General features: G+C 38.7%; 1 protein-coding gene across 10 annotated transcripts in view; it reads right to left on the bottom strand.

Annotated features, from left to right (window-relative positions):
- Positions 1 to 13,074, bottom strand: part of prom1a (prominin 1a) — a 35,749-nt gene that overhangs the window by 7,020 nt on the left and 15,655 nt on the right. For 7 of the 10 annotated variants that reach the window (XM_037261613.1, XM_037261610.1, XM_037261611.1 and 4 more), the window contains 16 exons: positions 10,844 to 10,964; positions 10,176 to 10,239; positions 9,616 to 9,705; positions 6,852 to 7,081; positions 5,314 to 5,388; positions 5,136 to 5,199; positions 4,868 to 5,027; positions 4,447 to 4,599; positions 3,713 to 3,836; positions 3,520 to 3,623; positions 2,996 to 3,080; positions 2,077 to 2,223; positions 1,863 to 1,934; positions 1,385 to 1,477; positions 1,201 to 1,218; positions 72 to 125 (listed from right to left, as the gene is read on the bottom strand). In XM_037261613.1, the coding sequence (XP_037117508.1) occupies positions 72 to 125; positions 1,201 to 1,218; positions 1,385 to 1,477; positions 1,863 to 1,934; positions 2,077 to 2,223; positions 2,996 to 3,080; positions 3,520 to 3,623; positions 3,713 to 3,836; positions 4,447 to 4,599; positions 4,868 to 5,027; positions 5,136 to 5,199; positions 5,314 to 5,388; positions 6,852 to 7,081; positions 9,616 to 9,705; positions 10,176 to 10,239; positions 10,844 to 10,964 (1,654 nt within the window). The remainder of the gene's footprint in view (positions 1 to 71; positions 126 to 1,200; positions 1,219 to 1,384; positions 1,478 to 1,862; positions 1,935 to 2,076; positions 2,224 to 2,995; positions 3,081 to 3,519; positions 3,624 to 3,712; positions 3,837 to 4,446; positions 4,600 to 4,867; positions 5,028 to 5,135; positions 5,200 to 5,313; positions 5,389 to 6,851; positions 7,082 to 9,615; positions 9,706 to 10,175; positions 10,240 to 10,843; positions 10,965 to 13,074) is intronic. The other 3 variants (XM_037261606.1, XM_037261608.1, XM_037261615.1) reach the window with 1 other exon arrangement.

Below are 13,074 nucleotides of genomic sequence, written 5' to 3'. Positions count from 1 at the left end.
TTTTGCCCATTTCTGTGGGGCTATCGGACGTCTTTTTTGAATTTGGTTGGGTGTGTAGCTCGCTGACTTACTGGCAGGTCTGAGGCCGTTCTCTCCAGGAACCTCATGTTCTGGTTAAGGGAGCTCTTCAAGGGAAACAAAGAAGAATGGACAATCATAGAGCCTGGATTATGATGAGTCAGCAAAAACGATCAAGAGTGACCATATTTGTGATATGTCACAGCATACATGCAGAAGGATTCAGAATGAAAAGAGCCCTCTTAAAAGTTGAGCATCCATTTTCTATACCGCTTATCCAGTCGGATAACGATTGGTTTGATTGGTAAACTGATGAGGACATGCGCTATGTAAAAATGGATGCATGTGGAAAAGATTAAATGGATTATGGTCCTTGCGACTAATTGAGGCAACGGCCACTAGTTGAGGAAATAAAGTGGCTGTGACATAAATAAAATAAGTGACCTTCACTTTCAAAGAGGAGGAAAGCAAAATGTCAAACCGCTGATTGACAAAGGATACTTGTTGCCATTTTGGCCACAAAGTCATTCAATACTACACTTTAAAGCAGTGTGTCCCAACCAAGACACATTTTACATAAGAAAATCTCACGGCACAGCAAACAAAACTAAATTCACAAAAACTAAATACACCAAAAAAAAATACAGTGCTACCCTCTTCTAATGAGTGACTTGACTAATTGCTTCGCTTTTTTCCTTTTTTCTTCTTTTTTAAGCAAAAACAGCTTAGTTAAGAGTGGTCCAGTGAATTCCTCAATAAGATATTGAGAAGATTTGAGATATGTTGTAAATTAGAGTTTTCTGACCTATTAAAATTGAAATGGTTGTGGATGGGAGTCACTGCTTCGAAGGATTTACACCAAGACACACACACAAGCATAAAAACACACACACAGACACACACGCGAAACCCACATTGTGATTGTATCCTTTAAAATGAGATACATTTTTTCAGGTGTGCCATCAGAAAAACACAAACCACTCGAGTAACCAGTTTACACCAAGTAGTGCAGTTCAGAATCGCTTGTATGACCTCCGCCAAGCACAAAAAATACACAAACAAGTGTGTAACCGAGTAAACCAAAAAAATGACATGCCACCTGCACCACTTGTTGCAAACAACGCTTCTACATTGCACAAAGTGACAAAAACACATGATGAACACACCCATGTGCTTGCTTACCCTGGCTCTAACATATTTCTTGAAAATAGAAAACAAGCATAAAGAAGTACATTGAAACAGATGGTGTGTCTTCTTAAAAAGCCTAACAGCTCATTTCAAATGTGAAATGTCAACATAACTAAATAAAGAAGGGAGGGGCTGCAAATGGCGATGGCAAATGGGCGTGGCTTTAGTGGGAGCCTACCATGGCCTGCTGCATGGGGACCACCTGGTGGCTGTGGATCTGTCGCACGGTGTCCGCGTGACCTTTCAGAGACGTTTGCAGAGGACCTCGAGGCTGGATCACACGCAAAAAACATACACACCTTGTTAGATATTACAGTGTTGGTAATATGGCGGCATCGGATCGCCGCATATTTTGCATTGTTATACTAAATGGTGATTGAGTCTAATCTGTCGTTGCATTTGGCTACGAATAACTGTTTCTGCTGTAAACAGCAAACAATTTTCCTAAATAAGGCCCTGAATGGAATTCTCCGCCTTATAGAACACTAAGAGCTCAATTCATCAAGTATTTTGTTTGTTTGTCTCACAACTGTATACAAGTAGTAATTGTTGATTTCATGCAAAGCCCTACTAGGCCAGGCAGAGATGCTCCAGCGGAGACGTATTCAACATGAATAATTGAACGAAACGGACAAACCGAGCGGGGTGTTAAATACCATCAGGTCTGTCTGAGCTTCCAGCTCTTTGGCAAATGAGAGCAGGTCCACCACTGTGACGCCTTTGTTGACCTGCGGGAGAGAAACCACATTTGTACGATTTAGTTACACTTCATTCACACAAAATTTAATTTGAAGATCAATTCGAGGAATGTGCACAGAATTTTTGTCAATTAGAAAAGCTATGAATCTCATTTTGAAAGTAATGCGTCACCTCTTCCAGGTAATCTGCGTAGTTTATTTCCGACAGACCCGCTTCGGAGAAATCCAGAAGGTTCTGCTTGCTCTCCGCTTCCAGCAAGATGATCCCTCTCAGGTCAATCTTCACGCTGCTCAAAAGGGTTACCATGTCCGCTGTGAACTGTCAACAGAGAAAACAAGCCCATCACAAAAAAAGCGGAAATGTTTTATTTACTAAGCTGTAGAAGGGGCATACAGCTTTTTGGGAGAGTATAAAATAAATACGTTAGACAAACAAATTGTGGAACCAACTTTATTGGGTACACTTTCAACGAGCTACAAGTTGAAAATCAAAAATCTGATAATTGTGAATATAAACATTTAAAAAATAAAAATGTGTTGTTTTCCCACCCACATGTCTTCAGGGCATAATTTCAAGCTGAATCGTATGGTACAATAGCACAAATTATCAGAAAATAAATATTTGTATTTTAATGCCCTATTAAATGCTTTCGGAATTTGAATGGCACATTTACATATGTTTTGAGATTTAACATTGAGATTTAACATATTTATTTGTATTCATTCATATATATATATATTTATTTATTTTACAAATTCAGCAAATTCAACATTAATAAAACAAAATGCTAAATGTTTTTTCCTGCTTTTACTAGAGTTTCCACTATTAATAAATTAGTACAACAAATTACAAAATATTAAATTCAAATATCTATATCTTGTATCCCTTGAAAGGAGATACTTCATGATTATTTGTAGTAGTATCAGATATCATCAATTATTATTAATTTTCACTTATTATTACCATTATTATTCTCGCATTAAAGCAATGCCCCCAGGCCACATGTGTTTATATTGATAAGATTCACAAATCAATTAAAAAAAAGCAGCTGTATAGCAGAGTAGTAAGAAGCCATGTTGCATTCACTGACCATTGTGGTGTTGAGGAAAGATGATACATTAAAAACTTTGTCCAGGCGCAGGGCGGAGTAGATGCCTTTGTTTTCTTTGCAAGTGCTGCAAGACACACACATAGGGGACTATTAGTCAAAGCATTTGCTGCCACCCAGTGAACATAACAGGAAGTCGCTAATACACACTTTAGCCTCCTGACAGGAAGTTTATTCTAGCCACTGATGCATGAAGTCTGCACAGTGTAAATCTGACTTCAGGTTTACACCGCTACGTCATGTATGTGGATTTAAATGGACACAATGGAGCTCAACATGTTTGGGAAACAAGGAATGATCTCACACAGCTCCATAGCAAAAAAAAAAAAAAAATGCTGTTACTCCCCCTCCTCTGGGGTAACAAAAACCCTCCACTGTACACATTATAGTGTACCAGACAAATGCTGGAAATATTACTAATCAGAAGTCAGGAGAAAGTCATTTCTGGTTAAGTCACGTGTATGTAGAAGTATATATTTTTGAAAATCAACACTTCATATTTTCACCTGTACAAGCTCTCTGCCGTGAGATCTAGCTCTGAGTCGTTGTACAAGTACCCCGGGATGAAGTTCCTCCACTCAGGATTCACCAGATATGGAGCGTCCACCACCTGGAGATGGGTTGGAAAGCAGTAAGGTGACAACCAATCACATTTAATAGTGTTGAAATATTGTAATGATTGGTCACTTGAGCACTGGCCTTAAAGAGTTCCTTGGTGTGAAACGGCTCGCAGATGAGCTTCTCCATGTTGCCACCCACCAGGAAGATGATGGTCAGCAGGCCCATCAGAATCCAGGAGAAGATGAAGCTGAAACCCACACCACTGGCAACCAGGAGACACATGATTATGACAATAATGATAAAAACAAATCAAGAGTAATGAAGAAGCAGGGGAACGATTTTTAAAATGGGGCATCATATTTCTAGGACCCCCAAAGTATTTTTTTGTTTCAAGTGATGTCAGTCAATATTAGAAGCGGTGCTATTTTTTTAATGTCCAACAAACAGCTTTCAGTCAAAAGTTGGAATATTTTTTTAATATGCAGAATTATTTTTAAGGCCAACTGAACAATGTTTTTGTTACTCGTATCAGAAGTAGGGATTCGTTTTTCAACATGGTCTCTTTGTTTTAGGCCTAATAGCACTATTTTTTTTTATTATTTTGTTAGAAATGTCAATATCAACAGTGTCAGTGCGGCTATTTTTTTCAGAACTACATTTTAATATTTATTTTGTTAGAAGTGGTGTCAAAAATGGGGATCCTTTAAAAACATGGATTACACTTATGTCAAATGGAAATATTTTTTGGCTGTAGTATAAACATTTAGGATCCGGGTGGACAAAGTATAGATTTCAGTTTCTTTTTATGGTTATGTCCAATAAAGCAAGTTTTTAATTTGAGATGTTATCAGAAATGAGGATCTATTTCTTACGCCATGAGCATGGTGCCTCCCGTGTTGGAGATGCAGCCTCGCGTAGTGGGCGAGGCGTGCTTGTCGTATCCTAGTGTACCGCACAGTAAGCCCAGGTAGTTGAAGGCCAGCACCAGTACCAGAATGCAGCACAAAGCCACGCAACCCGTCCACCTGATGCACCCACATGCAACACAAGGTGCAAGGAAATAGGATCATTGAAATGCAACACGCACACATCAACCTCCATTTGTGTTATAGTTAACATGGATGCAAGTAGTTATTTGTTAACTGTTTATTTCCACCCATCCATTCTCTGAACCATCATCACAAGGGTCACGGGACTATTAATCCATTTTAATTATTTTTACATGTTAATCAAGCATCCTTTAAATTTGGGTAATCTTTCACACACTGATGACACAAACAGCAGCGGTCTGACCTGTAGAAGTCCACCTTGTCAATTTCAGGGTACTGGTCCTCAATCTTGGCGTGGACGTGGCTGATGAAAATGGTGAACTTGGACAAGGAGTTTTGTACGGGCAACACTTTGGACAGGTTGCCTATGTTCTCACCGATGTTCTCCACTAAACTCTGGATTGCTAATACAGATTCAGTGAAAGCAAAATACAAGAGTTTTAGTGTACATAAAAATCAATCACATTAATTTCAAAATTTTCAAAAATCCCAACTTTTTCTTTTTTACTTACGGTCAACAACAGGCCGGGTCTGTACCATCACCATGTAAGGCGTGTCGTTCAAGGATGCGTAACCCTAAACGACGAAACAATTATTATTATTTTTTTTTAAATGCATATTTTTATGTTGTTTTCCCCAGAGGTCATCAACAACATCAATGTCAAATAATGATAAAGACTTTCCATTCACCTTGTTGATGACGGTGCTGAGGTCCGTTTTTAACACATCATTCATCTTCTCCAATTGAGCATTTACGTTGGGAAGCTGAAATGATAAAAAAATAGAATAGCCACACATGTCATTTGGGCAATTGCACTGTATTCAATCAGACATTCATTAATTAACAAAGCACACAAAAATTCATTGAGACTTATTTCTGCGAAATTTTGTTTGTTATATAAACACCAAAATACATATATTGAATTAATGTTGAATGGAATTGCATTATTTAAACGACAAAACGTCAATAGCGTTGGATTCATTTTAGTTAATTAAATGCAAAAAAATGCACGGAATGCTCTGTAATCACAAAAGGTAATTCCGGCTAAATGTATTACGGCAGTGGTTCCCAAAGTGGGCGGTACCGCCCCCCTGGGGGCGGTGGAAAGCTCTGGGGGGGCGGTGAGGAAGAAAGGGGCGGTAGGGGGGCGGTAGGGGGGCGGCAGTCGATTTGTACACAACACGCCGCTCTGGCCCAGTCAGATCCGACTGCATAGACTACAAAAGCAAAAGCTCAGGTTTGTAATTTCAAGCTTGTAATGTTCAGAATTTTATCTTATAATAAAAACCGCATTCTGGCGGTCAACATCATCTTGAGTTCAAGTCAACATGAAATTGCGGACTCGCCAGAACGCGCCGTGTTGTGTTGGGTTGAGCTGGTTAGGGCAGTGGTCCCCAACCACCGGGCCGCGGACCGGTACCGGTCCGTGGGTCACTTGGTACCGGGCCGCCAAGCCGCACAGAATTTTTTTTTTTATCGACGATCAATTAATTCAGGTCAAGACACTCGTCCCGGTCACGTGACATGTTTCCCCAGTCGAGCCCGCAAAGCTAATATGTGGCGACAGGCTAACTAACCAGGCAGTGAAGCATTCAAAACTGCTTCAACACATGGAGACCAAGCATCCTGCAATAAAAGACAAACCTTAAATCACTTCGGGTGTCATTGTCTCAGATTACGTCTAGATGGGACCGGCTCGTTTCTGAGAAACAAACTCAGTGCTCCCACTAATTCAACGTAATGGTAATGATATTATAAATGTATTATTTATTTATTTATATAAATGTATTATTTATTTATATAAATGCCGGTCCTTGGGGGGGGGGGGGGGGGGGGCGCTAGGAATTCACTGGGGAGCCAAAGGGGGCGCCAGCCTGCAAAAGTTTGGGAACCACTGTATTACGGTATCTAAACAAACAAAAACAATTGTTTGTTCATTTTTGTACACTCACTTGACGACATTCTAGAGATATTTCTTTAAAATGAAGGTCAACATTTGTTTTCAAATGTTAACAAATACATGTATTTTAAGAAATACAACTGATTCATAAAACATACAAATATTTAATCAATATTCATAATGAATAATACATTTAATTAAAAATACACGCATACTACATGATGAATCAAATGTTTAAAAAAAGTCTAAAATTCAAGAACGTTATATATTTTGGATCAACGTTGACACCTAATACATAAATCTGTTTAAAAGGTGTATGCTTGGTACCCGTGTGAAGTTGGCGCTGATGTGCAGCTGCTCGAGCGACTGGCGAATGCCCCGGCACAGCTGGGCCGAGGTGGCATCTGACGCTTCATCGTGGCAACCGGGATCGTTGAGGGAGCGCTTGATGTTGGCCCGGACCAGGCTCAGGTTAAAGTCGAGCTTGCCCGTGGCCTCCTGCAGCACTTGCAGGGACACGCTCACATTCTCCAGGGCCTCCTTAGTTTCACGCATGGCTGCAGAATGAGAGCACCACGTTAATATTACCAAATGAAAATATTTAGCTAGCTAGCTAACCTATCGTTGAGAAGAAAAAAAAAATAACGTTGCTCATTTAAATTGCTACCATGTTAGAACCTTCCATTCATTACTTTCTGTAGAGTTAATTCTCACTTCTAAGGGTAAATTTAAAAATGTCTTTATTGTCTTTAAGATATTTTTGGGGGCTCTCAATATAAATAAATGATCTATTTTAGGTAGGTCATATTTTGGCAAACTAATGTTCTGGCTATCCTGCTAGTTGTTGATGATAAACTAAAAGATTAACTATCCAGCGAGCAAGTTTTAGAAAGTGAATGGAATAATTAACTCTGCCTCTTCATAAACAACCACTCTTAGAATAGTGCTAGTGCATGGGCATCGGCGTGAATTCCGGAACGCACCCTCCATCTTTAAATCAATAACTACGATATACAATATAGTTATCTTGTTTTTATCTGTCTCTCGAACCATCTCTAAATCTATGTCTTTATCTTTCTTGACCATATTTCAGGCTAGGTAGGCGAGCGAGTCAATCAGATATCTTGCTATTGATGTATTTTAACCATTACAATATCGTTACATCTTTAAAGAAGTATTGACATATTGTTTATTGTTGCACTATATATCTATGCAGCCCATGTCCTTTTATTTAATTATTTATTTATTCAAAATGCTTTTATGTCTTCAAGGTACGCTATGAGCGTTTGTCTTTGTGTAAAAACAAAAAATGATAAATCTTCCCAGCAACTATTTGGACGAGAATGTTATGAAAAATAACATTTTAATAGCTTTCAAATGAGATGCAAATCTTTGTTCCTGTCCTTGTACATGGGGCAATTAAAAGTTTAAAAGCACCAGGGGACACAACAAGCGAGCGAAGGGTAGGAAAATGACAAACTCGCCCTTTGGCGATTTTACAATGGGATCGGGCATGCATGAGTCTTCTCGCATTCTTGAATGTACTCAGCATGCAGGGAAATAGGAAAAAACAGGAACTGACGTTGATATTTTTCAGATTCATTATTCATAAAATTGAATTAAAACTGCACCAAGCAGAAATTCTCAAGCTGAGTTTTCAATATTTATCATTCCATCTCCCATTAGGTCAATGTATATTCAAATTAAAAACATCAATATCATTGAATATCCAAAACAGCATCCTTTATTGACAAAACGTTGCCCAAATCTCACTGAGAATCTATCTGGGCAGGGATTTGCCCTTGCAAGAAGCTAACTTGAAGCTGACTTCATCTTCCCTCAATCAAACAGCACACACAAAAAGCTCGCGAGTCCTCGTATCTCCTACTCCTACTCCTTCGTGTCACACAACACAAAGAGATGCATGATACCAGTCACAGAAGATGGAAATTGAAGTCTCTAAATTATAGTCTCTATTTATAGACTTGATAAGCTTGTGCTAAGTGCAGTTTTAATGTTCAAATGGGTCTTTAATTCGACATAAGGGGGCCATGAAGGGGGACCGAGGGTTGAGGTTCTGGGGAGGGCACACCACCAGGGGAAAACCAGACTTGAGGTTCAATTGGGGGCGGTGGTTCAATTCCTTTTACCTTTAATGGCTCGGTCGATTTTCACTTTACAACAATCCACCGAAATGAAAGAAAAGCAAAAAACAAGAGGCTAAACTATGACATAATCAAAATGTTATCACAGAATCATTAACTGATTTTGATTACAGCAGGCACCATTTGTTACTTGAAAAAATACACAACAACAATCTCTATAGTTACTTCTTTTTAGTTACTTCCATTATTTAAAGAAAAAATCCCTTCACTTTTTTTTTATTACATGCGCTTTTTTCACGATTCATTTTATTTTAAACTTGATACAATTTATTGATTCACTTGATTTCTTCATTGTTTGATTACTTTTTATTATTTTACTATTTTACTTTATTTTTAATCTTTGTTGTTATTTCACTAGATTTTTTATTACTTTGGTTAATTTGTCTATTAAAAATTGTTTCATTCAAGAATTTAACTCGATACTTTTGTCAATACTAACTACATAATATATTAAAAATATATGTTATTAATTATTCTGTAAGATTTTTAATTTTTAATTATTTTAGTTTTTTACATTATTAGCTTTTCAATTGTTTTACATTTTAGTGAAAAAACTTAATATTTAGAATATTTGACCTGATTTGTCTTTATTATTTTAACAGTTTTCCCACAATTTGACCTGCATTTTAAAATCATTATTTTACTTGATACTAAATTAAAAAGAAAAACATTCTTGCTTTTTTTTTTTTAAATATATTTTTTAAATAGATTGAATCTATTATTTTACTTGATACTGGTTCATTATTTTTACTTGATTTTTTGTTACTTTACTAATGTAGACTTTTTTTCCCATTGTATATATTTGAGTATTTGTGTTTAGATGAATTCTCCTCACCATCCCTTCACAAAAAGAATACGACTTTATTTGTATTGCTGCCATCCTGATGGTATCACTACAGGATATGAAACTGGGAGCTCATACGCACCTCCTGTCATTTTTAGCCCGGCGTCCAAAGCCGGGTGCACCTCCTGATCCAATGCGTCGCGTATCCTTCCACCTAATAGCGGACCTATATCTGTGCAGCAAAAGGAAATAACAAGATATTAAAAGAAAACACAATACAGAAGGTCATTAACAGATAATCTTTTGGCAGTGCTGTATGATTTTCAGTTGCTATAATCAGGAACAAAAAGAAAGAAAGAAGAACATTTTGGCAAACATCTTGGCTTTAGGTTTATGTTCTTGATAATTAACTATAAAGTAAAAATGATGACAAATATTTATAGTAGGCAAGGAATCAAACATATTTGGAAAACTCAAGTTAAATTGGCTGCCTTTCTGAAAGGCTCCAATTCTATCAAAATGTTGTTGCTTTTGACTTCTTAAGGATTAGATGAAAAATTCTTAAAAATAAGGAATCAAATCATATTTTGGGATATCATTCCAAGGTATTGCTTATGTTTTCAGTAGTAATTTAGAATCATTGTAATATGTGGTTATGTAGCTTGCCACTAGAGGGTGGAGTTAGACAAGGAGGGGACTTACTCTCCACATCGTGGAGGACTTGGTTTTTGGCGATGGCATACTGTGAGGTGAGGTAATCGATTTGCTGCAAAAAGGAAGCACAAACAAACGTGTACTGTACATCACTATGTATTTAAGAGGTACCGAACACCACTCAACAGCGCAAAAAGTATATAAAATTCAACCCGACACCAGTTTCAACGTGGATCGAACACAAGCGGACATACGAAAATTCGCAAGGAATTTATAAAATAAAAATGTTCAGACCAATGATTGGAAATTGAATCATTAGAGCGAGCGGCTGCAAATCGCAAACTTAGTCAACATACAGCACATGACTGACAAACATGGACGGATTTTTTTTTTTTTTTTTTTGGTGTCTTATGTTCAGTCTGCTACTGTGTGAAAGTGAACATTTTCATTTAATGACTTGAAATACGGTGTATAATTTTTAGCATGGCAGGATACTTAAAAAGCCTCGAGAACGCGCGTCAGAAAGACAAGAAGTTGGTTATTTTAAAAGTTTGGCTATTGGGTATTTTTAATAGAATTTCAAATCCCAGGGCGAGACTCCTATAAGGGGAATTTTCCAAATGAGACCTGATCGAAAGCAGGTTACGTCATGTAACGCATGGAGTCAAATTTCATTTTGAGAAAGTGTAGTGAACCTGCCAAAGTTGTCATCCTACCATTGGTGTGTCGTTGGCGAAGGTATGCAGGTCCCTCATGTTGCTGTTGACCAGACGTCGGATGTTCTTGACCTGAGCGCTGAGAGTCTGGTTGGCGGCGTATGCGCACAACACACCAATCCTGGCAAAACCAAGAATGACAACACATTGCCTGTGAGTGGGAGCAAGCAAGCCCCAGTACGTCATCACCTCTACAGTCTGCACACGCACAATGAGCCGAACATTAGCCTCTTTCAGGCAGTTAGGGTTAGCAAATTTGCTGCATAATAAAAGATCTATTATTTATGTGCTTGTCCCTTTCACGCAGAACCCCATTTCCGCCCCAAAAAGCAGTGTGCATCTATTACAGTGTTTTATTCTGAAACCTTGTCATCATATATAAAGGAAACTTGCAGTCCTTTTGCCCTCATCAGGCAGACCCGAGCGGCTCGTCTCAGGCTTAATTAGCTCCGGCAACATCAAGGCGACGGCAGCCCATAATATTAAGCTACTTTCATGACTCACCTTCAATCCCTGCAGAATTGTCAGCTCAGCAGCTCACAGCTAGGACGAGATATCTACGTGTATTTATAGATTAAGCGTGTGTACATGTTTCCGAGCGCACAAGTTGCAAACGTCCAACTTTGATCATCTTGAATCTTTAGGAAGGATGTAAAGACTATTGTCTTTTTCTCTCCGAAGGGGTACACAATGTGCAAAGCGAGGCCCGGGCCTTTCTTCTGTTGTTAATGAGTGTACAAAGCGCATTTCATCTTTTCCAGTCCTGAGATGAACACCCTGCAGGAAAATCCCCGTCTTCCCCTCTGTGTTTACAATCCCATTCATGCAACGTGTATAATCCTGTAGATGCTGTCGCCGTTCAGTCAGGGTGAAACCAAACAGGTGCCTTGTAACTCAGATCATCTGAATCATCCGCCTATCTCCTTTTGGATGTCAAAACTCTACACACCCCTGTTGGAATGCCAGGTTTTTGTGCAAAAACTTAAACCAGAGGTAGCGGGACTGGATGGAGCAATTGGAACTTGATGCTCTCTATATCTGCCTGTTTAACACGTGCACTCGTCTAGGATTCATACATAGACAATTTAATAACTGATTTAAAATCGTAGATGTGAGGATATCTTATAATTGAACTATCTCAATCGACCATTCAAAATGTCTACAGGAAATAAGAAATTAATTATTAAGTCACAAAATTAAGTCTTCTTGTCCTTGCCAAATCATCCACTAGAGGGGGCAACATTTACCTCCACGAATTTAAGAGAGGCTATGCAATTCCCGTTTGAATCCGAGCCAACAGACCCATGTAAGTCAGAAAATGAAGAAGAAGGAGGGCATCAAACTAGTGTGAATGTAGGCCACTATTATGAGTTGACACGGTCTGCCGGTTCTGAAACTCGGAGCCAAGCTGACAATGGCCTGCATTCAGCGGCCGGGCTCCCCTCCCTGCTTTCACTAGAATGGAAGTAAACCTCCATCGTCATCTGTACACAACAAGACAATAACGAGCACAGCCACATGGACAGTGCAGACCTCTGCCAAGGCTGGCTCTCACAAAGAAAGGTTTTCAACAATAAATCCCCCATTTGCCAAGATACCATCACTGTCACAGGCTTGCGTTTCTCCCTGAAGGAAATGAATGGAAGAAGAGTTTCATATTCAGGTAAACACATCAAAATTGTTACTCAGTCACGAGGGATCTCGACAACGATAATATAAAATCTACTGAGTGACCAATAAACCTTACCACAATTTCAGACTCGCATGTAGAAGCACGTATGGTTATACCGTACGTGTAATGAGTTTATCTTTTTTTTTTCTCCACCTATTCCCATTGAAAACAGAGTTGGCGGCAAATGACGTCACGCCGCTTCTCGTTAGTATTCCCATTGACGCCATTTTACCTTAACAGCGCTCAACGAGTGAAACCACTAAGTTTGACCCGAAGTACTTTCAACAAGTTTTCTTTTTTAAAAACAAGTGCAGTCAGCCGCTTTGAAGCTGAGAGAAAGAGAAAAGTAATCCCCAAAGAAAAGGATTGTTGGAGTCAGAGATGGAAGAGAGCGCAAAAGTCAAAGCAGCTTTTTCATTCCGGGTTTCTCTTAATCGCGGACTCAAGAAATAAAAGAAGGATCAAATCGACAGTATATTCTATAGTGAAGCTATTTATAGAGACAGAAATCTTCTCGGCCAAGAGAGATGAAAGATCATTGCTTATCCGTCACCGACTG

This window comes from Syngnathus acus, chromosome 10 (genome assembly GCF_901709675.1).
Source record: "Syngnathus acus chromosome 10, fSynAcu1.2, whole genome shotgun sequence".
Classification (NCBI taxonomy): Eukaryota; Metazoa; Chordata; class Actinopteri; order Syngnathiformes; family Syngnathidae; genus Syngnathus; species Syngnathus acus.
Note: the sequence above shows the minus strand (reverse complement) of the source record. Positions and strands in the feature narration are given on the sequence as shown.